At 37.7% G+C, this 25,803-nt stretch overlaps 1 protein-coding gene across 1 annotated transcript in view; it reads left to right on the top strand.

The window, feature by feature from the left end:
* Positions 1 to 25,803, top strand: part of TMTC2 (transmembrane O-mannosyltransferase targeting cadherins 2) — a gene marked incomplete at both ends in the record, with an annotated part of 250,608 nt that overhangs the window by 172,644 nt on the left and 52,161 nt on the right. The window contains 4 exons of the mRNA XM_084279586.1: positions 9,474 to 9,559; positions 11,326 to 11,510; positions 13,181 to 13,259; positions 22,236 to 22,357. Of these exons, the coding sequence (XP_084135712.1) occupies positions 9,474 to 9,559; positions 11,326 to 11,510; positions 13,181 to 13,259; positions 22,236 to 22,357 (472 nt within the window). The remainder of the gene's footprint in view (positions 1 to 9,473; positions 9,560 to 11,325; positions 11,511 to 13,180; positions 13,260 to 22,235; positions 22,358 to 25,803) is intronic.

Genomic DNA, 25,803 nt, shown 5'->3' with positions numbered 1-25,803 from the left:
CATGAAAAGCTCAAGAGGGTGAATTCCTGGCAACTCTGAAAGCATTTGAGATTCTCGTAGTAATAACAGTGCAGAAAGGATTTCAGTTGTTTTACACTGTAGATGGAGAATGTATTACAACGTGGCTTTAATAAGGTAGTTTGTTCTTCAAAAATACATACAAAGTGGTCTTGAAACTGCATTGCAGGTAATTTTTACAAATAAACCTCAAAGCCAACATCCCAAAGCTCTGCAATGTTGCTGATTTCAGCTAGATCTTGTAGGGTAGTAAATCAGCATAAACTGAGATCTGTTCCATGCCTTTTTTAAGACAAAGGGAGAAATCCATGTGTAAAGTATGGAGGATAGAGCGGTAGAAAACAGTCTTTGTTCTTCCAACTTAGTCAATATTCAGTAGATTAAAAAGCAATCTATTTTTAGTTTGTTTTGGCTTTTGAGTCTTTGTTGCCTTATGATTGTTACCTAAAGCTCATGGGGTTTTTCATATTGTTTTAAATTGCTTCTAATTAGTGCCTGAAGTAAAATTGCTTATCAGTCAGAAGACAGTTTTGCATACATTATTTCACTTGTATTTAGGCCTAGCTCTGCTTAGAGTATTCTTTTGTCATTCCTGTCAGTAATCTATTACCTTGAGTTTCTCAGATGATTTTAAGGATGTTTACAATCTCATATAAATATTGAATAAACCTTTAAAATGCTACTAATTACTTTAAATGTTGTATTTTTGGAGTACACAGTGCCCTACAAGGGATAAATTTCTAACAAAAAAACATCCCCTTGCTTCTCTCTCGCAATATCTCATTTTGCCTTTAGTGATATAGGGCAAATTTATCATTCAATTAATTTAATTTCTTTGAAGAAGTTAAAGTATGAATTTCCATAAACTTTACTTTGGAAAACTTAGGATATTATGACAATAAATGTGGATTTTTTTTTAATGTCTGTTAGGTAGAGTCTTCAGCATTAGCTGAAATTTTAATTCTATAAAGTGTAGGATTCCAGAAGTGCTTTATATGCAAAGTTTAACTCCACATCCTTGGGTAGAGATCAATATGAGCAAAGTTCTTCCTTGTTTGTTGTTTTTAGCCTGTTCAACACATCTGAATTTGTGTTCCCTCTGCTTCTGCCTTTTAAGGGTGCTGGCATAGAAGTCTCCTTTGCTGAGTTATCAGAGACAAAAAGCACTATGAACAGGCTAACTTACTAACCCGTGTTGAACTGTATTTGAACCTGCCCCAGACAAAGTTGCTGCACTACTTCACGTAGTAGGAAATGAGTCAAAGTTACGGTTCCTCTTCCTTTCTTCCTTGAGAGTCCACAAGTTTTTATAATGCAGGATGTGGACTTAAAAAGCAAAGAGGATGTGTCATCTGCTGTCTAAGTACTTGAATATTTTTTTCTCGGATGTGAATGCAAACTTGTAACAAACCTGTTTGGAATTAATTTCTGTTTTCCCAACTAGCTCTTCCTCTGTCAAAGACAGCAGCTGAATTTTGTGTCTTCCTGTAACCAAAGCTGTCTTCATAAAATCTTGCTGAATTGTGAGACCAGCCCCAAAGGTCACTTGGTGACTGATGGTGTCCTGCAGCACAGAATTCTGCACCACGGCTGAGTGTAGGGCCTGTAGGAAGTAGATATTCTTGTAATTTTGGAGCTGGAGCATATTCAGTGCTATTCAACTAAAGGCTTCAGTATTTGAAGTTGCAGTGGTTCATAGTTATAAACTGACAGAAGCTTTTCCCATTTGATAAAATTAGGGAAATAATTGTTGAACTCCAGGAGACTTTGCCATTCAGTTTTTTGGTAAAGGCCTCTCTTGAAAGAGGTTCTCTCCAGCTCTGAACCTATGTTGCCTGCTGGGACATGTGAGGGGCAATAGATGTCTTGTTTGAGGACTTCCACCAGAACACACAGCTGCCCGGTACCCAGGGGAGGGAGCAAGGTGGGAGCAATGCTACTCCTCATTCATATGACAGACCCTCTCCCTCTGTCAAGGAAACAGGGGTTTTCAGGGTTGTGCTGAAACAGTGGTAATCAAACTGCCCAAGCAACAAAGAAAAGGACAGCACAGTATTTGCTGACCAATTTGCTTTTGTATTGGAAGTCTTTTCCCTAGAACTGGGAGAACATGACAGTTTTGACTGCTCCATATGAAAGACTGGAGGTTGTTTTGGTGACAATTGTTTTGAGGCTTTGGTTTAGTTTGGTTTTTTGGTTTGTTTGAGGGGTGGGGGTTTTGTTTTGGGGTTTTTTTGGTGTTTTTTTGTTTTTTTTTTGGTTTTTTTTTTACTAATGGGCCTGTGTATGGCTGTGCTTAGTGAGTTCTGCAAAGGGAATGGTCATTCCATCTTAATGGTTATTGGCTATATTTGGGTCCTTATTGATTAAAAAAAGCAGGATGTATGTTCCATTTACATATTTGCTAACAGGATGTTATTGGGAAACAATAAACATGTTTGCTGTTTGTACTCTTCCTTAATGATTTGCTTTCTGGTTGTAGATGCTTGCAAAATGTTAGCATTCATTTATTCAAGTAGTTAAATGGCATAATTACTTAAAAAAAAATCAACAAAACAAAAAAGCCTTAACTAAAGACCAGACTTAATAGTTTCATGTATGGGGCTGCTGTAGCATCCATACCTGTCTGTCTGCCCACTAGTTTTACAAATGACAGTGAAAGAGTTGCCTTAGGCAAAGCACATCCTCTGTTGCTGAGTGGCTAGAGACACATCTGTCTGGGGAATAAAAGAGGCTTTTCTTCCATTTCTTTCTTTGTTTGCCAGCGTAGCATCTAGGTAAATATAGCTCCTGTTAGATAATCCCACCTGACATCAACAGGACGAATGTAGCTTGAGGCATGGAAGAAGTACAGTCATGGCAAAATAACAGCTAACAGGCCCTCTATTAGCTGTTAGCAATCAGTAAACAAAATTGATAAAACTATTTCAGTATTATACCTGCTCTGAAAATCTTATAAATATTTCATTAATATACATGCTTATCTTCATGACAGATACATTCCTCTGTATTATACTTCATCATTAATGCCATTTTTAGTCACCGAGGACTTTGTTTTGTAAGTAGAGCAGCTGGCTTTAATAGGGCTGCACCAGGAAGAAATTAGTATGTAACTTGAGAAAAACAGTAGACTGTCTACTGCCTGTTTATAGTTTGTGACTGCTTTTCAGTCCCCGAAAAGTTTTGTGCCATTAGCATTCAGTAACTTCAGGTCAAAACCAAAGCAGAGGAGGACAGGAAGATTTTTCAAGTTGTTGGTCAAGCAAGATAAATAAAAGCTGTCAGCTTAAAGAATTCAGGAGGGTTGTAAAGAACTCATTTTTGGAAAATGTTTTTCTGCATGTTTTTAAAAGAGCAATTCAGTTTACAGAAGTGATGTGCAGAATTTCTAGATATCCAGGTCCTTCTGTTTCTTCTCGCCTCTCTTTTTTTTTTTTTTTTTTCCTCTTTTTCTTCCTCTTAGACAAACAGGATTCTGAGATGCTTCCTGAGCCACTGGGTGAAGTTTGCTACCCTTGGAAGCAGTCAGCACATATCCTCCGTTTAATAAATGGTTCACATGCCACTGTAAAATTAGCTAGAAGTAATGCAAGCAAAAAAAAAAAAAAAAAAAAAAAAAAATTTGTTGTAAAGTTGCTCTAGAATCTTTCTGCTGTGATAGAGCTTTTCTGCTAATTAATTCTAATCTAATTCATGGTCAATTTATAACTATTTACTTTGTGTGCTATGGTTTAAGTAGCTTTTTTCCCCCAAGTTATTTCATCCTCATGTGTTCCTAGAGAGAAACTTTTCTTCTACAATACCTGTCTTACTAGGCTAAAGGAGCTATTAGTTTTCCTCCCCACCTTCCCTCCATATGATAGACTTCACATCCTCTCAGTTATGTCAGTAAACTTTATTGGACAGAAGTTGCATGTTTCCATTAACATTTTATCTATCTTACATCTGGGAGGTGGACTGGAGAGAAAAAAAGAGTTTTGGAACTGCAACTAGTCCTGTGTTTTGGGTTTTGGGGGATATTTTGGGGTTGTGCATTCTTAGCAACTGTAGACAGCTTATTAGAAAGTGTTAGAAAACTTCAAAGTCTCCACCCAAGTTTGTAATTTGAGTTTACTCTTCTGTAGTAGTCATCCTTTTTTCAAGGACGTGCTTTCCTTTGTCCATCCTTGCACAAGGAAGAAGGAACGCTTTGTGTCTTAGTGACCACAAAAGATAGGTATGTACTCAACATATGCCAGTGGCTCTTCACCACCACTGGCTTATACTCAGTGCTTTGTGGTGGATTGCTGATGTTGTATTTTCTGCCTGCTCCTCCTTTGCCAGAGATCTCCCAAGAGCACTTAAGATTTTGAAGTGAAAACAAAAGGGAAAGATATTATCACGAGAAGATCCACTCCTGGCTAGAGGAGGAACTTCCTTATGCAGGCATCTGGTGCAGCCTCCTCACTGAGAGGGATGAGCTACTGGAGACACAGCAGTGCCCACTGACTACCTCAGCATTCTTCAGTATTTAGAAATCAGTCATTTAGAATATTTGTTGATGCACCCTGAAAGTTTTAAAGATGTCGTCAGTGTAATAAAGCATAGAAATAAGCATGCCAGGCTTTAAATTGTTTGATTATGCAATTATATACATATACTAGCCAAATTGGAAAATTTTGGATAAATATTTAGTGTCATGTCGTCCCCCTCCTCGCCCCTCTACCCCAGATAAAATATGGAAATATGCATGCATCAAACCTTTTTTTTAGAAAGTGTTTGCCATTTTTTACCAGTAATTTTTTACCAGACTTACCAGTAATTTTATTACTCATTTCCAGGTGAGTGGAAAGGAACTAATATTTGTCTAAAATATTTGAGAGCCAGTAAACAAGGAAGCACAGATTCCATCTGTCTGGGTCAGTTGCCGACTTCACCCTTAGCAATCAACTGGAGGGAAATGAGTTGCCTAAGGAAGGAAGGAAGAAATGGCGACTGTCACAATGGGGTTGAATGAACAAGTGCTGAGAACTTCAAGGAGGTCATGAACTTAGTTATCACAGAATCATTAACATGGGAAAAGACCTCCAAGATGATCTAGTCCAACTGTCCCTCTACTACCTATATTACTAACTAAACCAAGTCCCTAAGTACCTCATCAAACCTTTCCTTGAACACCCTGAGGGAAGATGACTCCACCCCCTCCCTGAGCAACCCATTCCAATGCCTGACCACTCTTTTCTGAGAAGAAATTTCTCCTAATTTCTAACCTGAACCTCCCCTGGTGCAACTTGCAGCCATTGCCTCTTGTCCTGATGCTACTTATCTGCAAGAGGAGGCTGGCCCCCGGCTCACCACATTATCACCACCCATAGGTTCCACTTCATGGCCCTCTATCCCCACTTCCTGCTTCTGTAGCTAGTCAGCTCATTTCTTACAAGCTTAACTGATCATGATCATTATGCAGCTATTAGATCCCAGTTTATGACACAACAGCTTCATTCTGTACAACCAAGGTCGATTTGCTTGACAGACATTTTGTAATTCTCTGGCTGAGTTGGCATAGAAAAGTTTTAATTTGATTTTTTTTTCCTTAAGGTATCTTTATAAAGACACTTCAGTTTTATTTTTAGTGATTTTAAAGTAATTTTGAGTATTTTTGATGAAAATTCTCAAGCTGGAGTATAGTAAATGCTAAAACGTGAAAATAAGACGTGAGAGTCATATCAAACTTTCCTCTTGTGGTTTGGCTGCCCTTCTAAAGTGAAAGAGTCTAAATGAAAGTCCAATGAAAAAGGAAGCGTTTCTGTGGCAAAATAACCCATACTTCTCCTATTACTGAAGGAGAATGAAAGGATATATAATAAAACTTCCATGTGAAGCTTGTTGAAGAGTTGTTAATATAACTTAGCAGACTGCAAAGGTAATTGAGTTCAACCTTTCAGCTTCTTTGGAAAGAGCTTCAGGTGCTGAACAGACCCTTTTGGTAGTATTTGCTCTGATGACATCTTTGCAAACGTAGTGAAGGACACATTCCCTTTTGATATTACTGACTTGAGTCCATCTCTTCGCTTTGTGTTTGTCTTGACAATGGTGAACAATATTCAGGGCCAGCCACTTTCAGAGGCGAACCTCAGATTTGCTGACTGAACTTGGCATTGCTGGAGCAGCCGGCAGAGTGCCTCAGGAAAGAGATCTCTGCTCTGCTCCCAGGGCGCTTCCCTTGGGATTCTGTTCCTTCACTAGGCCCTGATGTCTCTGCTGACCAAGTCCAATGATTTAGCAATGTGATGGCAAAGTTGAACCATGCTGTATCTCAGAACCTTAGGTCTGCCTCTCAGATGTAATACCTAGCTGAAAATCAGCTTGATTTTTGTCTTGGGAATGGCTTAGATACTATGAAATGAAGCAGTGGAAAGACGAATATAAGACCTGAGGATTTGCAGACTTTATTCAACTAATTTTGAAGTAAACAATAGTTTTTCATTTGGTCCTGGGGCTTGTTTTATATTTGCTCAAAAACTAAATATTTATAAGAAGGTGGTGGTGTTTTACTTGTAGAAACTGGAGATGAAAGCAAATATTGAACTACTGCTCATTCGTATTCCTTCTGTGTGGTGACCGAGACAGTAGACCTGTGGAAGTGATAGCGAGCAATAATGTAGCTAGAGACTGGGTTTATAATGCATGCTCTAAAAAGGACATTTCACAGGCAGTATTAATTTTGGCAGTAACTAATTTTGAAGTGTTTGGGTTTAGTTGTGTCTTGTGAATAATTGGGTAGAGGTTGGTGAGCATTTTTATAAGGCTGCATTTTGTTTGAGCTTGAAGCTAGAAAGGATCTGATGTTTTCCTCTTGGAAGTGAAATATATCTGCTCTTTAAACTCTTCTAATATTCACTGTAAACTCAGGAATGCTTTGCCAGTTAAATGCAACTTTCATCATCTTAACCTTTTTTATCTGTTTAAATAACTTTTTAACCCTTTACAGGTTAAAACATCCAAGCCAGTTATTTTTCAGTAGAGTACCCCTCTAAGTGTTAATTCAGCTAAAAAAATATTTCTTTTAATTTTCTTTGCAACCTTTTCCTGACAAATTTTAATCTGAAACTGGAGCTAAAGACTCATAAATCTAGTAACTTTTGTACTGTCAGAAGCCACAGGGAAAAACAGTGTTCAATCAGGACCCATTTCACAAGAAGAGGCAGTTTCATGCCTTGTCACAGGTTTTTTAGATTATATCCTTTTTTTTTTTCCCCTTGTTCTACCAAACTTCATAACAAGTAAAAATAAAATGTCTTAATTATTTTCTGTAATTCAGCAGTCAATCTTGCATCTGAGCAGTTTGGGGTTTTATATATATACACGTGTGTGTGTGCACCCCTCCCCACACATATATAAATGTATGCATGTGAGAGAGTGTCTGTCTATGAATGGAACAGCTTTTAAAAGAAGAGTCTTCTGGAAGAGGAGTAGGAAAACAACCACAAACCTTGAAATATCAAGCAGCTAAACAAGAGTGCCAGGGCTAGAGCATGTACCAATCACAGAAGATTAATTTGGTAATAATTATAAATAAAAGTTCTTTTAATCCAAAAAGCACAAATGCTTTATACGTACCAAAGTAATTTATTATGTTCAAGTTGACCAATTACTGTATTACTTCTCCTAATATGTAAAATAATTTATTCCAGAACCAAATAAGAATGGAATTTCTTTGATAAATTTGTCGCCAAATTATGTGTAAGAGTGTTTTTCTTTTTTTTAAAAAAAAAACCAACCCAAAGCAGCTTAAACGTCAGACCATGCAACTAATTTACTTCTATGTTAATTCTACTGTTGTAAATAGCAAATTAGATTGGAAGAACATAATAATAATAATATTTTTCCTTGGAGTAATTACAATTTATAAATTTTCTTTTAAAGTAAACAATACTCAGGTTTTAGAAACCTTAGAAAATGTTATTACTATCTTGCCACCTGCAAGACACTTGACAGTAGTTAAACACCTTGGTGCTGTGCCAGAAAGTATCTTGAATGCTGTTCCTTCATTGCTCACGTTACTGCAAGTACCAACTGAATGTAAGTTCTATTAGTATTAAAAACAATTTACTACCTAAGCTGAGGTAATTTGAGAGGCAGTTTCAAAAGCAAGGCTACGTGGTGCAGATGGAGAGATAGTATAGAAAAAAAGAGAATATATTCCTCCATTCAATTAAGTCCCAACCTAATGGCAGGAAGCAAACACAGGTGGTTACTTCTTTAGCTAGCTGCCCTACTCTTTTCTTCCCCTGAAGTCTACTGGTTTACTTCAAAAAGTTTCCTGAGAATCTGGAGGGAATCTCTGATTAGAGACTGCAGATGGAAAAAGTCCAACCTTTTGCAGTTCAAAAAGCTACTAGCAGATAAAAGCAAAGAAGAAGAGAAAATCGCTGTAGGTTAGGGAAACTACAAATAGATATGATAACCCTCCCACCTAAAAGAAATAGCTACATTTATTTTTTCGTGGATACTTTGAGGTGTATGAAGAGTGACATCTACCCCTGGATAATGAGGTCTGAGTCTGCATTCTGAAATCACATTCTGAAATTTAAAGATTTTTAGATCTTTGTGATTTCAATACATTTGCATATGCCTTTTCAGTCTCCTAAAATTTTGGGAACTGTAATTCTTTGAGTGTTCATTTAAGAATACAATTGTGAATGCATGTCAATGATGTCCAGACTGCTTGTTTCTCAAAAATTTTTAAGTGGCTGGTGTAATTTGTAATTCACAAGAATGCTTGTCTTAAAAAGCTTCAATTAAAGCTCGTGGACTATGAAATTCACTGATAACTGGAAGTATTTGGTATAATTTTTTATACCTCTTCAGATACCTCTTCAGTTATTAAATCTGTTTGGAGCAGAAAAGACAAGGAAAAAAATAACTGAAGTAGGTGCTCAGCTGTAAGGTGAATAATCCAGTAAAATTGTTCAGCAAGTGCTGGTTAAGGTAATACATGGGAAGTGTTATGCGCTTAACTTTTATCATGCATTTATAAAAGATCTGCTTCTTTCAAGTGAAGAAAAGACAACAGGCTAAACTTGTATGTTAGAAATAGCTCCACCATACTCCACCACTTAAAGAAGTCTCTCAGTCTACCATTTTCTCGACTTAGTAAATGAATCTTCCTGTTTCTAAGGAACCCAAGCTAATGTATTTAACATCTGCTTTTTTAAAATGTTACGGATACATCTGATGTTTATGAATTAATCCTGTTTTCAGACAAAATAATTTCCACCCCCACCCTGAACTGTTAGCAACATGAAGAGTTGTTACATCTCTGAAATACCAGTTGGAATGTTTTCCTTTGTTACTGTAGTTTTGTTTTCAATACTTATTTTGAAGTTACACTTTGCAGTAACCTCCAGTAACCTCCCTCTCACTATTTCTCTTTTATTTTTCTTTTTTAATTTTTTTTTCCTGTCCTTATGCAGAGGATTACTACTTCAGGAAAACAGCAGGTTTTCAGAGGCATTGCATTACTATAAACTGGCAATTGGTAGCAGACCCACACTAGCTTGTAAGTATTTCAACTATACAAGCTTGCATAATAATGTTTTTTAAGGAAATCTTTCTACTCTTTAATAACATTTTCCTTTTTTTCAGAAGTTTTACATTTGGAAACCAAAAGGGGAAATTTTGAAATTGAAAACAAGTGTTTATTAGTTAAAAAACTACATTTAACGTGGTGCAGGGAAGAAGCAGATAATGATTTAACACTGGGCAGCACTGACAGAACCTAAAAATGTTTCTGATCTGGGGTGGTAAGCCATATATGGTACTGCCCAAATTTTCAGGCTCCTGTTTTCTGTTTCTTACAGCTGGTCCCTGATTTTTGGTGTATGTGATGTGTGTGAATAATAGAAATATTTTTGAAGTCCTTTCATTTTTCCTTTCTTGCCTAGGGAAAGTGGGAAGTAATCTGTAGGTTGTTGCCAGTCATTGGTTCCAAAATTAAGTGGGTGCTTTTTACAGTTGCTGAACTGTTCTGTAGATGATAAATATTGAATCTTACATCAAGAGAGAGAACCACAGAATGGGGTATGAAAGGGACCGTAAAGATCATCTACTTCCAACCCCCTTGTTGTGGGCAGGGACACTCTCCACTAGACCAGGTTGCCTAAAGCCCTATCCAACCTGGCCTTGAACATTTCTGGGGAGGAAGCATCCACAGCTTCTCTGGGAAATAGTTCCAGTGTTTTACCACCATCATAGTGAATAATTTCTTCCTGATATCCAATCTAAATCTATCCTCCTTCAGTTTAAAATCATTACACTCCCTGATGAACAGTCCCTCTCCCACTTTCCTGTAGACTCCGTTCAAGTACTGAAAGGCTGCTCTGAGGTCTCTTCAGAGCCTTTGCTTTTCCAGGCTGAACACGCCCAATTTTCTCAGCCTGTCTTTATAGGAGACGTGTTCCAGCCCTCTGATCATCTTCATGGCCCTCCTCTGGACTTGCAGAGAGCTCCATGTCCTCCTTATGTTGGGCACCCCAGTTCTAGATGCACTACTACAGATGGTGTCTCACAAGAGCAGAACAGAGCAGAGGGCCAAAATCCCCTCCCTCAACATGCTGGCCACACTTCTTTTATGCAGCCCAGTACATGGTTGGCTTTCTGGGCTACAGGTGCACACTGCCAGGTCATGTTGAGTTTTCATCTGTCAATACCCCCAAGATCTCCTCCTCAGGGCTGCTTTCAATCCATTCCCTGCCCAACCTGTAGCTGGGATTGGGATTGCCCCAACCTATGTGCAGGACTTTGCACTTGGCCTTGTTGAACATCATGCAGTTCACATGAGCCCATGTCTCAAGTCTGTCAAGGTTCTTCTGGACAGCATCCCTTCCCTTCAGCATGCTGACCATACCACACAACTTGTTGTCATCGGCAAACTTGGTGAGGGTATATACATATGTGCATATATATACACATACATGTATATGTGTATAAACAAATGTATATATGTATAAACATAGGGATATATTTTGTAACATTTCAAACAATGATGCTATATGCTTGATACAGCCTTAATAAGAGGAACGGAGTACCCTGCCTAACGAGTGCTCGCTTCCCTCCTTCCTCAGTCTTTGTAACCACGTTGTCCTTCCCTTGTCTGTGAACTTTTACCTCTTGTATGTTCTTTGTTACAGCAACAACTGATCTATATTATACAAAAGCCAAGCTTAGATAACCATGGGAATTCTTTCAGATATTACTTTGAAGTAAAACAAAGATTAGATAAAACATAATGGAAGCCCATTAAAAGATAACTTTTTTTTTTCACAGCTGCCTATTTAAATACCGGTATCATCCTGATGAACCAAGGGAAGACAGAGGAAGCCAGGAGGACTTTTCTGAAGTGTTCAGAGATCCCTGATGAAAATTTGAAAGATCCTCATGCTCATAAAAGCTCTGTTACTAGCTGTCTTTATAACTTAGGAAAACTTTTTCATGAACAAGGACACTATGAGGTAAGACTCCAGATTTGTCTACAATATCATGATAGAACCTTCATACATAAATAATACCTATTGCTTTGATTTTTTGACTTTCAAAATGCCTGACAGACATAAACTGATTAAATTTCACCAAATCAAGATTAATGTTCTCTACAGACAATATTTAGTCTTTACAGCCACATGTGTAAAGCGTGATGTTCTGCTGTCAGAGTCACCATTAGCAGTGGTCATGTGTGATTTGTGTTAATTCATTCTTTTTGGCTTTGTCCCTGTGGATGCTATGGAAAAAATACAGCCAGATCACAGACCAGCCAACCTAAAGTACACTGGCTTTTTAATTTAAGGTAGAGGAAATCCGTTTTTAGTTGAAAAAAATGCAATGAATTTTGCCTTTGAGTCTTCAAAAATAAGACTTAGTTGGAACAATTCAAAGCTTCAGTGATTAAGAACATACCCATTATGTGCTATTTACTGATAATTTGGCCGAAGTCCTGAAGTGGGTTGGAAATCTTTAATGTAACCGGATGCTGCACCCAAGCCATCCCGTATCATTTATGTTTGCAAATAAGACTGTTCTGATTCTTCTCTGTTCTCCATGATGAAATTACTAAAACTGGATATTCACTTAAGTTTTCACCTTTAGCAGAATTTGAAAGAATTCTCTCTTTGCATTGCCAGGCATACTTCAGAGCAGGATTTATGCATGGTTTTGGTCCATATAACTCTTCCTGACCATGACAGTTACCTCAGCTGTTTAAGATCTGGCACGCACAAGCTGTATGGATTCTTTGTCATCTGCCTGCTAAATCCAGCTCTGTCAGTTACTAACTGGTTAAAACACTGGCACAGACAGCTAATACATCCATAAAGATAAGAGAGAAGCCACATGTTGTCTGCATGTCTGATAGAGTGTAGAGTTGAAGTGCAGTGCCTGGGAGGTCAGATTTCTGCCTGGTGGTCATTGCAGTCTTGCCCCAAGCTTGATTTGATCATACACTTAGATATTTTTTCAAGCATATTTCAGCCTTCACAAGCTGAAGCTACTTGATGGGACGAGATAGAAAATGATTCCAAGCTAACAGCCTGACCAGAGTGCTTCCAGAGTGCTGAATGAATCATAAATATGTGATCAAGTAATTCAAGGCACAGCACGTTTGCGTGGGGAATCAAATTTTGGCATTCGTGACACCATAGGCCATCTCATTCTTTCCGTGGAGCAGGCTTCAGTTGTCAGGATTATGTTTTATTATTACTTGGCAGTAGACAATGATCTCTTTATTTTTAGGTCACTTACTGTGGCATAGTCATCAGAAAGTCCTTTGTCTGCAGTTTGATATTATTCCGTATTCTCTGACTACTGATAGAATTTTATATATGTTTATAAACTCATGAGTCATTTAGGGGTTAAAAAAAATGTTCCATTTATTTCCACCTGGGGAAAGAATTGAAATATTGGAACTAATTTGATCTCTCGTCAATAGGCTTCACTGAATTTGGCAAAACTTCTGTAAATGAGAAATGTGAAGTTTCTGTGATATCGATGACACACCAATGTGTTTTCTTTCTCTCCTCATCTTGTATGTGGGGAGGGAAGATAGTTCAGTTCTGCTTTCTATGTGAAAGACTGCTTTTGAAATTGGTGCTTTACTAATGATTTATCCCACCTGTGTGCCTCTTTTCAGGATGCCCTTGTGGTTTACAAAGAAGCAATACAGAAAATGCCGAGACAGTTTGCACCACAGAGCTTATACAACATGATGGGTAAGTGCATTGTTAGTGCTTCAGGGAGATACTCAAGGTCTTGTTCTGGGTGAAACAAAAGAGCTCACCCAGGCAACTGGTGCTCACATGAATTAGCTAATAAAAGCAAAACTAATTGCCTTTAGTAGATGTGAGCCAAACTAGGCTCAGAGTTTAAATACCAATAGCTGCAGTGCTGGGTAGGAACAACAGATATTAGTTAGCTACTGGATATTTTTAAGAGTTTCTATGCAGTACTCTCTGATTCAGTATCTTGGAGATCTCGTGCAATTCATACAGTCTTTTTCAATCTCCCATTTAGTCACCTGAAACAAGTAATTGTATTGAATTCATAGACAATTGAATGAGATTGATTATAACATGAAATCTAATGTGGATGTTGGATGTTAAATTTCAGTGTAAAACAACAAGATGTCCAAAGAGGCTTGCAGAGATAGATGGATTTATTTTTTTTTTTTGCAGGTTGTGCCAAAAAATTAATTTCCTTGCTGATGTACTTTTAGTTAGAAATCTAGGAGAGAATTCTTCTTCCAGGACCAGCCTATCTGTCCTTTAAAATTTTATCAGAGTCCGTTGAGTACTGCAAGAAACACTAATTTAGCGGAGGTGTTGTCTTTTCTTTTTTAAGCTTCAGCTCCTCACATTCTTCGTCACATCTTTATATGGAGTGCATTAAAGATAAAAGAAGATAATATGAATTATTATTTATAGTATTAAGATCTGTAGATGAGGCAGGTTCTTTGTTTCAGAGATGCTTTTAAATGGATTTTGAGCAAGATGGTTGTTCCATTAGAAAAGAGGCTTGTACCACCCTTTTTCTTTTCCCATGAATAGACGCTCCCTTTAGAACCATCATGACCTTTAAGATTCTTTGGGTTTTTTACTTTTTTTTTTTCCTATTAGTTACTTTTTTAGGTTCAGGAGGCCTTTCTCAGCTTCCTTTATAAACACAGTCTATGACGTCGGAGTTCACTCTGTTCCTGGGATTTGCATTTATTAACTCACAAAGCAATAGTGAACACAAAGACCAGCTCAGTCCTTTGCCCAGGCTTGGCTACTGTTACACTTCCTCCCTCCACTGTGTAGCCCACACTCTGGCTTCTGTTTCCTTTAGGCAGCCACCAGCACTTCATGGATATCCTAACGGCACAACAAGTTAGGGTCAGCTGATCTTACCTTAGCCCCTTTCAGCCTATTGCAAAGAGCAACAGGCTATTATGAAGCTCTGTAAAGTACAACTTACCCCGAATGTAGCATGTGTTTGTCTTTTGGTTGCTGTTGTGATGGCAGCTGTTGCAGGGAAACCAGAATTTGCTTTGTGCTGGTTGCTGAGGTGTGGCTTGTGGCTGTGCTGCAGAGCCAGTCCAAGAGGCTACGCGCAGAGTAGGGTAGTGACTTGAAGGCAGCGCAGCATTATTAACAGCAGGACACAAGCTGGTTTGTTTAAAGCTGCCCTGCATGCCTCAGTTCATGAGTGTACATGATCTCAGTTAGACAGGCTGAATTAGGTTAGTCTCTCCTACCTGCAACAGTGTACAGTTTAGATGACAGGTTAGATAACGGTGTATAGGTTAGGCCTTCTGTTTTAGGCACCTATTTTAGATTATACAAGTGATCCCATGCAAGCATAATTCTTCTGTAAAAGGAGCTGACATGACTAGCTTAGACTTGCTAGCTCAAGTTAGGTGAGGTAAATCCTAAACTCCTATTCAGTCTTTTTGCATGGAGTGCGACAGGAGAACAAAGCATCAACATCCATTATCGGGAGTGCATCCACTCTGCAGCTCATACCTTGTCATTGGGCACCAGAAGGCTGACCAGATTATTTATTTCTGTTTTGATGTTCAAGATAAAATTATGAACACATTCACTCTAACACTTTCTTTGATAAACAGCATTACATAAACTTGTCTGCCTACTTCTTCCTTTTAAAAAGGAGACTTAGGGGAACTGAAGTAAGCCAGTCCTGTCTCATGTGCTTGGAACTGCATGAACCTCACTCAGATCCGTGCTCATTGCTAGGGAAAAGCTGGGGAGTGTTCCCCATCTTCTTAGGAAGGAAGGGTCCTCCCCACGTGTGGAAAAAGTCCTCACAGCTTATCATGAAATCCAAGAACACATTTTTTGAGGATTATCTGCTGCAGTAGTCATTGTGATTGATGTATTCTGAGTCTCTGGCAATTGCTCTGTTTGGGTCAGTGTTAGGTAGTGGCATGTGATGTAACAAAACAGTGCTGTATCTAATTTTTAATCATTATTCAGTCATTTCATTGAAGATTTCAGTGGGCACCGCATATGATGTACACGACGTACTTGAAAGAGAGTAAACAGGATACGAACTGTTTAAAATGAATTAGGACTTGAACTCCAGCACTCAGAGTGTGGTAGCATTAACACTCCAGCAGTGTTAAGCCTTTACACCATGTGCTTTCCCTGTTTGTGTTACACTTCTTTTCCTGCCCCCCTTGCTTCTATTTGTCTTTTGCTCTGACAGGCCCAGTGACTCACTCCTCCAGTGTGCCAGCCTGCTCCACTGACTCTCATCCTTTAAAACTCTTAAGGATCTGGCCTCTTAAAGGAAAGTATTGGGCCTCAAGAAGCAAGCCATAGTTTTGACTTTGCATTTTATTCATGGCAGGACCAGAAGACCAGCATCAGATGTTCTAAGTTTGTGCATATGAAAAGTTACAGGGTAGATTTTGGTCTCCTGTTGCTGTGATTTATTTTGCCAGGTGTGCAACAACTCAGTTAAGGAAACCATATGTTTCTCTGGCTTTGTACCAAGAAGTAAAACATTTTTTTTTCCTTAAAAGAACCCAAACCATCTAAAAATTAAAAATCTAAAACTATAATAAAAATAATTATTTAACAAGCTGTATAGGGTTGGCTTGTTATTTATTTTCTCTATGTCATATTTCTTTGATGTAAATTAAAAAGTACATGCTAAGGTTACACAGATTAATTTGCTTGGCATGGCAACACGCACTACAAAGGCCAGAGTCCAGCTCAGCTGCATTAAATAGGTTATATATTTTGTTTAAGGTTTCAATTAAAACCTGGGGTCAAAAGATAAAATGGTCCCTATGGGATCTTGAACACTTTAATGCCAATATTAGGATTGCTTAAGGATCAGCCTCTGCTCTAGATGTCTTTTGCGTTCCTTGAAACCTGATATCATACAGTTGATTGTATTACATTGCTTTTAAAACCACACTGGCCCACCTGCTACAGTAATTCATACTCGTGCCAGTTAAGTGGTGTGAGGTGGACGTGGAGGCTTGATTTTAATACTGAGCAGTAACAAGAAAGATGCCAGGGTGGGGTTGTCCAGGTTTAGATTGGTAATATACTGTCATAAAAACAAACATATTGATTGTACTTCATCTGCCCTTGCCAACTAACATCTGAATGTCTATTCTCAAATACACTTAATGAAAGGTTTTACAAACAATTTTTTATGAGAAATTCAAGTTGCAAAAGCAACTAACATTGCAGGAGTGAATACAGTTAATGATACAAAGATTAGAGTTTAGATTTCTCCTTGCTAATCTGCTACGTTGCACATGGGCAGAACGCAAATCATGCAAGAGGCAGCCAGGTACAGAACAGGAAAGGGGAGCTGGATTTTACATCTGGTGCAGAGGTTTGCATCATAAATACAAAGGCTTAGCATGCAGAGAGGCTTTCTGTGTTGATGATTATAACATAACTGTTGCTTTATTTGATTATGCTTTTGGGTGGATGTGGCTGTTTGTACAAACCTGTTAATATTGTTAAGGCTCCTATCCCATTTGCCCCTTGCTGCCATTAAAGGCTTTTTTATTGAATTACTTTTAAATATTGTTTAGAACTCCAAGAAACACTTTTGCTGGTATAGTTTTACAGTTGATGCTGTGCAAGACATACTTTTTAAGAGCCAAAGATGATTAAGCTGTGAAATACATACCCCACATCATAACTTATGCAGAGCGTGGTACCTGCACTTGTCTGCACGAATACTGGTGTTTTCTTACTACATGTACATAACAACCTTTTTTTCTTTTAATACTAGCTTGGTTAAAAAAAAAAAAAAAGAGGTTTTTTCTCTTTCAGAAAGAAAGGAAATAAGAATGGAGTCCACTCCACCACTGATAGGAGTAAAAGTCTGTGCTTCGTTCCCCACCCCCATCCTGCTCTTCCCCCTCTGAGATTTTGCAGACTATAGTAACTAGTTTATATCTGCTGTCCTAAAGATGGGTATAAATCTCCAGGCTGATTACAGTGTCTCCTGTTCTTTTCACTTTTGTTTGAGGGATTCAAGCTGAGTATGAAGGTGACAACAGTGGATTGCTGAGGGATGTAGTGGACATGATGTTTGAGCCTAGGTTGTTTGTTTTACAGGTTCTCAGATTTTCTGAGTTTTATCTCTTTGGACCACTGGTCTATAATTTTGTGTGAAATGCTTGAGTTTCCTTAGGCAATATTCTGAAAATGCTGAATCTAAGCCTGAAATGCATTATATTTTATTCGTATTTGTATGAAAATTATTATAATCATGACATTTGTAGACCAAAAATATGATCTGATACTGAAATTGGACTACAGGAATCACAGTTAGACATGATTCTAATGCCAAGTGGTTCTATTAAGAGTCTTTTAAACAAACCTGCAGTGGCAAAATGTTTATGTTTTACTGAAAAAAAAATCTTTAAAATGTGTGTAAATAAAGTAAAAGGCAAGAAAAGAATGCAATCACTTGTTCAATTATGAATTCTTAGTCTGTACCCTTATGGTTTACTGCTGATTGCACATCTGTTGGAAAACAAGTGAAATTATCTATCTCAGGTGAGCTTAATGCTTCTATTTGTGTCCATATACTTCTTTCGCTGGAAGTCTGTACCCCAGGAATTAGCTGTGCAAAGTCCACACTGTTCCATGAGGCAACTGATTTTTATTTTGCCTTTCATTTATATCTGTTTTCCACTTAAGGTATTTTCTTTGCAAAGTAGCTCAGTAGTCTCATTAAATCAGATCAAAGGCTTTGCTTTAGCTAATTGAGGCCTAGAAGAATCTGCTCAACCAAAGTAAATGTGGATTGACTCCCATCCATCAAAAGCCCTCGCAAAATACAATGCATTCCTTGAAATCTTCAAGGCATTTGTTCTGTAAAAGGAGAAAAACCCAAACAGAATATGTTTAGTCTGTGCAGAACTTGATGCTCATTAAGTTCACATGCTTCAACTGTTTCGGGGAAGATGTGCATGCATTGCATACTTATCAGCAAGACTGTTAATCTTTTGCAGTATATCCTAAAGATCAGCATCGTGTATCATCAGACTGTGCTCTTAGATTTATTATGTTATTGTATGCTCTGATACCTAAGGGAAGAAAGAAGGAAGTTGTATGTCTAGGGAAGTGCATTTATGAAAGTGCATCTGCAGCCTTGACTCACACAAGGAGGATGCATGGTTGCATAAAGACAGACACAAGCCCCTTGTGGTATGGTGGTACACAAGGATGCATAGCTTTTCTGTCGCAACCTCTTTATGGTCCCAATTCAAAGAAATGATGGAAAAATTAAATTTAAATCTTGACTTAATTTGAGATTTTCCTTTTCGAAGTGCATCTCCATCTTAATTTCTGTTTAGACTTCTGCTCTTGTCTGTGCCAAATTCTGTATTTTCTATGTTAGATTTTTACCACCCTGCAGTTTGGGTGGCAGATAATTAGCATATACAAGGATGATGCAAGGCAGAGTGTCCTGGTTTTGGCCAGGCCAGGGTTAACCTACCCAGGCAGCCAGCACAGGGTAGCTGAGTCAGCCACACCACTGGGCTGGGTTTTCCACACCACCCAACATCACTCCCCCACAAGAAGAGTTGGTTGGAGAGGTGGGCTTCTGAGCGCCTCCAGGGCAGTCTGAGTGTGGCTGGGGTGTCAGGTTGGTCTTTGTGTTGTGAAGCACTCTATTTGCTTGATATGACAATGTGTATCTTAAATAGAACAAATCTGAAACCAGATGCAGGGTTAATCTACAACCATATAAGATATATTCATGTGAATAGTACTTAATTTTGCTTTTAAACAGTGTGTAATATATATTTGAAAGTCTTTTTTTTTCTTTTTTTTTTAGGATAGGTATTAAGCTTATATTAAGCTTATATTCCATTTCATTATTGAGTATAAAATTAGACTTTCAGGGCAAATAGCTGCTAGCTATTTAATATAAATATTACTATTTAATATAAATATTTAATGTTTAATGTGATTGTTACGGGTCCATTTGAGCTAAAAGGTAGCCCGTTTCTCATTCCTTTGTCCTAACAGATCAACTTTTTACACACTATGAACATTGTATACCTTCCCTTAAGTAGTGTTTCAGTAGTGTATTAGAGTGTTTTGTTGTACTGCATTAATAAATGAGTGTTACAAATAAATAATCTATGTTCCTTCTTTTGGAATAGGATAAGAAATGGGTGCATAAATAACAGACAGTATTAACTGCTCTATAAAATTGAAAACATTTGAAGCGCTGATTTATCTCCTTTTACTCCAGTTAGTTGTTGAATTTCTTGCCACCACTCATTGTGCAGGCAAAGCTGCACATGAGTGCACGTTGATACAGATTAGGAAACTGAAATAACTGTCAATTTATGTCTCAAGGTTTCCACTGCCATGAATTTCTTTCATTGTTGCTGTTACCTTTAATAGAAAAGTAGAATACAACTCTCTTGAACTTTATAGCTTGGACAAGTTACACTGATAAATTGTGTGTGTGACCTTTCTGAATTTTTAACATGAGTTTTGAAAGATTTTATAGATTAAAGGTTTGTTAAATATAGAAACCTATTCACATGTGCCATTGGTTTGCATATTTTCTGCCAACAGACACTCTTCCTAATGACTAAATAATTCATGTTGGAAGTTTATCAAAATACATGAAGAGAAGTTATAATGATTTTTGTTATTTTAATCTCAGACATATGAATGCATCCTGAATGACAGAAGTCAATTCATAGTTGTTTTCTCTGTAATTTTGTTGGAAACTATCTTAAGATGGAATAGTTAATATTAAAATTATGTAAGTGTAACACACAATATCACTTCACTAAATTAATGCTTCAGTTATCTGTTGCTTGATTTTATTCTTGTCTTTGAGGATGGTGACAGAGCCTTTGTCAGTTTTTAACTTTGGTTTCTTTTTAGATTGGAGTGTCACTGTAAATCATTTAGAAGATTAAATTAATAACAGACCCCCTAACAGTACTTCCTTCTGTAGTAATGACATGTTCTAATTGCTTATAATATAGTAATTCTTGATGGTATAGAGCTTATGGGCAAAACCCAGACTCCTCGGGGAAAAAAAAAAAAGAAAAAATTCAGCTGTAAAGAATTCCCTGTAATGTCTTCAGGGGAATAAAATTCATTTCTCTACTGTTTGACATTTAGATTGACATATTGTAGCTTCGTTTCTAGATGCGCCACTCAAATACACTCAAAGTTACAGGAGGTTAGCTTGTAAAGTAGTTGAGCTCTTAAAACCTATTAAAAATTGAATTTGCCAGTACTCAGAAGATGTTAATCTCTTCTTATATCAGAATCCATCATGGAAAATAGACAAGAACTTTGGATCTTTTTGAAATTTGGCAGTGCATTCAGCATATACTACCGGCAGATAACAACTCCATCTCTTATGGCTGCTTGCATTACTTTTTAAAGGATCTTCTTGTTAATTGCTTGAAACTTTGCCAAGCTGTAGCAGGTTGGGCTGGAATTTTCCACTTAAAAAAAAGGACAATATGGATTCCTCATTTTCTGTATGCTAAATGAAGCAAGGGCCTCTGGGAAAAATCATATGCAATCAAATAATTAAGCATTCTGCCATAAAGCATGCAGCTGGGGAGAGGAGTTGAGGGAAGCATGCAGCTTGGCTTCTGGCTTCTTCCAACCTTTCAACACCTGACTTCATGACTTTGCTTTGTGCATAACGAGGTATAATATTATGTCACTTATTTATGAGTGCTGATATGTGACACTGATATCCCTGAATTTGATCATGGCTTTTGGGGGGTGTTTCTGTTCTATTGGAATTTCTTTCCTGTTTGGATTTTATTTATTTATTTATTTTATTTTATTTGGCTGGGGGTTTTGGGAAATTGTTCATTTAGTTTGGTCCTAACCAGCAATAGAATGACTTCAGTACTTCGGGGACTGAAACATCATCTACTTCTGTGTATGTAATCAGATATCCAAGACCAGTGCATGAGTGCAGAATGCTCAGTAGATCCTTGAATTAGAAATCCTGGTCTGCTAGATTTACAGGCTTACACACCTTTTGGAATACTCTGGTTGCTCGTAAAAATCATGTTGGCTTCTCTTAGCCTTGGCTCATCACGACTTCTGACTCTACACAACACTTATTTTATCTGTAGGCTGTGGTTTGTTCTTTTTGCGTGCACTGCACCCTAACTCCTGAAACTCAAACTTATGTGCCACATTTTGCCTGGGATCCCTATCTTCAAGTGACAGACAGAGCAAAAAAAAGAATAAATTTCTCTTTTCTCCCTCCCACACTATGATGGGCAAGGGGGTTGGAGCTTAATGATCTTTATGGTCCCTTCCAGCCCTAACTATTCTATGATTCTATGAAGATCGACTGATGGAAAAGAAATAATTTGTCTATGGTAGATGTGAAAAAATTTCTGTCATTTTGAGACTTTTGATTCAATTTAACAGCTGGAGATCTCTTGTGAAATTCTGTTCCAACAAGACTTTCATCTCAACCGTGCTCCTTCAGGCCTAATAATGCCATAACTCAACCTCCTCACTCAAGTGTCTATAAGGCTGTTTTGCTTTTTCATTGAACATGTTCAAAACACTTCACTCTTTTCAAGGTCTCTTCTCATTTAATAAACAGGAAATTATGAATGAGATAATTAATTATGGACACCTTGAGAACGTTTGGACACTATGACTAACATTTGTTTCACCCTGTAGGAGAAGCCTATATGAGAATGAGCCGGTTGCCAGAGGCAGAGCGCTGGTACGTGGAGTCCTTGCGATCCAAGAGCGACCACATCCCAGCCCACCTCACCTATGGAAAACTGCTGGCTCTAACGGTGAGTTTCTCAGCAGCTCATGAGAGATGGTACCAGACCCTTTGAGTGGGGGCGGTAAAGGGGCAGGAAAATATTTGCTTGAAAATTGCTTATTGCTCTATTTGTCATGTTATTTCAGTTTTGTGTTCTAACTAAGGGTTTTCACAGCACCCATTCCTAAAATATTGCTACCTTTGTGCTATACACTGTATAACAGATAGTAAGAGGTTCTTTGATTGAGAAAGCCTTTATTGTAAGCAGTTTAGATCACAAGTAATGATATGTTAATGCTTAAAGTTACTCAGTTTTTGACTTGGAGTTTAGTTTTAGTGTTTTTAGTGGCTTCTGGCAGAGCTAGGCATGTCACCTGTACCTTGTAAATCAAATGCTCTGAATTCACACTTCTTTAGAAGCATCTCTTTGAGCATGTGAAAGACCTATTCAACTAAGAAGAGTTGGGCTTTCTAGTTCCTTCAAAATTTACTTGTAGCTCCAGCTAAACTAGCCCCATGATAGTTACAGCAGAGTTTTCACATATTTGAAAGATAAAATTGGATTTTTATTTTATTAATTAAAATAATTGTTTCAAAATTGCCTTTCACTTGTTTTCTGTTTTTCCTTTCCATTTTTCTGATGATAACCTCTTTTCTGTCTCTCTTCCACATTTACTTGCTTTGTTAACCCCCTTGTATGGCGCTTCAGTCCTTGTGCCTCAGTCTGAGTATCTTCCTCAACTTTTCACCTAGCTATAAGCTTTCACTCTGACCTTGCTTATGCATCATCCAGTCTTCAAGCAAAAAATGTCCTTGGACACACAGTAGGGATTCAGTGAAGAAAAATAGCTCATAATTAATTGCCACAGATCCACTGTGCTAGAAGTATCTGAATTTGGAAAAGAAGGAGAAATTAGCGTTTTTCTCTATGGGTAACAAATGACAATATAATTAGAAAATTAAAAATCATTCACTGTTATCATGTCATCTCAAATAAAGAATTTGATTAAAAACTACCTGGATGGGAATTTTTAGGTTGTAGTGAAGGTCAGGATGGTATTGCTACATTCCCACTGCCTCCCAGTTCCAGTCAATGTAAATGTTTGAGGGTTTTTTGCTACAATTTTTAGTTACAGTTAAAAATTCTGAGCTATTGACTCACTGATTACTTCCCTCTGGGATAGTGCTGCAGGTAGGTTATACAGCAAAATCTCCTAATTTACCTTGTTTTTCTGGCAGATATCTTTATATCTTGCACCAAAGAATAGGAGAAAGTCACAATTCTTGGTTTCTTAGCAGATCTTTGACACAAAAGTTCTAATTTATTAGAATTGCTGAGGGGAAAGAGAGAGTTTTCTCAAATAAGATCAAAATATCTTTTCTTTTTTTCTTTTCCACCCACCTCCCCCTACCCTAGTACTTCTCTGGTTCATTTGCACATTTTCAGAACTGCTGAGCTTATGAAATGCGAGGTCTACTAGGGAAAATACTGAAGGTCACTCAGTTTTCTTCAAAACGACAATCTCCCCAAATCCCATAACTGTGTACAAACATTGTGAGCCACTAAAAAGAATTTTTTAAATTTTCTTCCCTCACTATGAAAGTTCAGGTATAGGGTGTCGTTCCCCAACTTTGGGAAGGAAGTGATAAAAAATGTATGTGAAACCTGATAGTAGAATTGAATGGTTTACTTTTCTCCAGGGATATAAACGTAAGATAGATGCAAGGTGGATTGTGCCTTGAGGATCTGAACTATGTTTGTGGAAGAATGTGTCTCATTAGCAAAAAGGACAGCAGCTGTATACAACTTTGCAACACTGAACACTGCACTGTGATAGGCAATAAAATACTTTGCCTATCCTTTCCCAATGCACACTTGCTTACCTGTACTTTCTCTGTGCCATAATTGTAGTCTATTGTCATCACATTTGTCTGTTGTCACCTCTTGGCACTTTTTTCTTGTTACTGCTGTTGATTCTTCTCATGTTCACAACAATATGTAAAGAAAGAGTTCATGTCAGCATAAACTGAAAAGATGGTACTGCTGGCTTGTGGTGACATAGGACTTCATAAACACCTAACAATGCAATGAGTTGATAAAAAAATAATTAGAGATGGCAGAAGAACTTTCAGGTTGTTACTTCATTCATTGGGAAAAAAAAGAAAAGATGTTTGATCTATATAAATTTGTCATTTATTTAATTTTTTTTGTTACAAAGTCTGAAAAGATATTCAACAGGAAAATTGATGGTGAAGAGATTTGGCAGTAGAATATGGTTTTTTGTCTCCATGTTGGTTATTTATTCTTAATAAGTTTTGCAGCCTACCGTCTGCTCAGTGATTCACAATAAATTGATGTTTTTTCTAGCTTCTAATATACTGAAAGTCTACTAGTATTAGTTTCCAGTGCAAATATGTAATTGTTGTAACTGACATGCTTCCTGGAAGTCTGCATAGACTTCCTTGGGATTCAGTAGCATGAGAGCTACTCCATTTGGCATAGGTTTTTCAGCTCAAATCTAACTTGAGGTGCGAATGTGATTTATACTTCTGTTAAAATTTTGCTACCTAGGCTTGTGCTGGTTTTCTCACAGCAAGGAGATGTGTACTTCAGTTAGTTTTCAGATGTCAGAGGAGGGTCATTTTAGAGGCTTCTTTTCCCCCCTTCCCCATCTGTTGGAATCAAACCTTCAAATTTTTGTAATCCTGTTTCTGAATATACATGCTGAAACAAAACTGTCAAAACCATTTCTTTGTGTCTCTTTTCCAGGGGAGAAGTGTGAGATGGTTGATGAAGTGAAGGGTAGAAGTGGGTGCAAGTATATAGAATTTTTTTCTGTCAATGAAATTGGGGGTTGAGAGAGTAGAGAAGGAAGATTTCAGACAAGTTCCTAAGTTCAAGCCAAAGGCAATTCTAGCATAAAAACCTACAGCAGTAAAGTCAAATCTGTAAAGTTCACAAATTCAGCTGTTTTACTTCCTGACTTGAATCCCAATGAAGTGGCTTGACTTTAACCCCAGCTTTTCTGCTTCCTCAGGTCTGTTGCCAATATTAATGCTTACTAAAAGAAGCATGGCATGATTCATGTATTCCCTTAGTACCAGTCTGGATACCTGGACCGCCACCTTGTTCCTTCTGTTTTCTTTGCTTTCCAATAAGGAACTGTGAAGGTGACACCCATGCCCAGTGTGTAGACTAGAGATTTACAAAATTGCTTGCTTGTTACAGCAAACTATCCCCAGCTTTCAGTGAAAGCTTTTCAAAATTTCACAAACAGGGACACAGAAATAAATGAGCGCTCTTGAGTGTAAGCTGCTTGTTTTGTTGATGTTGTCCAGCCTTGGTCCTGTCAAACTCATACTAGGAACTCTGCACCTTTCTAATGCCACAATGACCTGTGCCTGTCTTGTCTTTTTCTTTTTTCTTTCAATATTAAGTTATACATGTAAAATAAAGGCACTGTATACTAAATG

The sequence above is a fragment of the Gallinula chloropus genome (assembly GCF_964237585.1).
Source record: "Gallinula chloropus genome assembly, chromosome: 1".
NCBI classification, from domain to species: domain Eukaryota; kingdom Metazoa; phylum Chordata; class Aves; order Gruiformes; family Rallidae; genus Gallinula; species Gallinula chloropus.
Note: the sequence above shows the minus strand (reverse complement) of the source record. Positions and strands in the feature narration are given on the sequence as shown.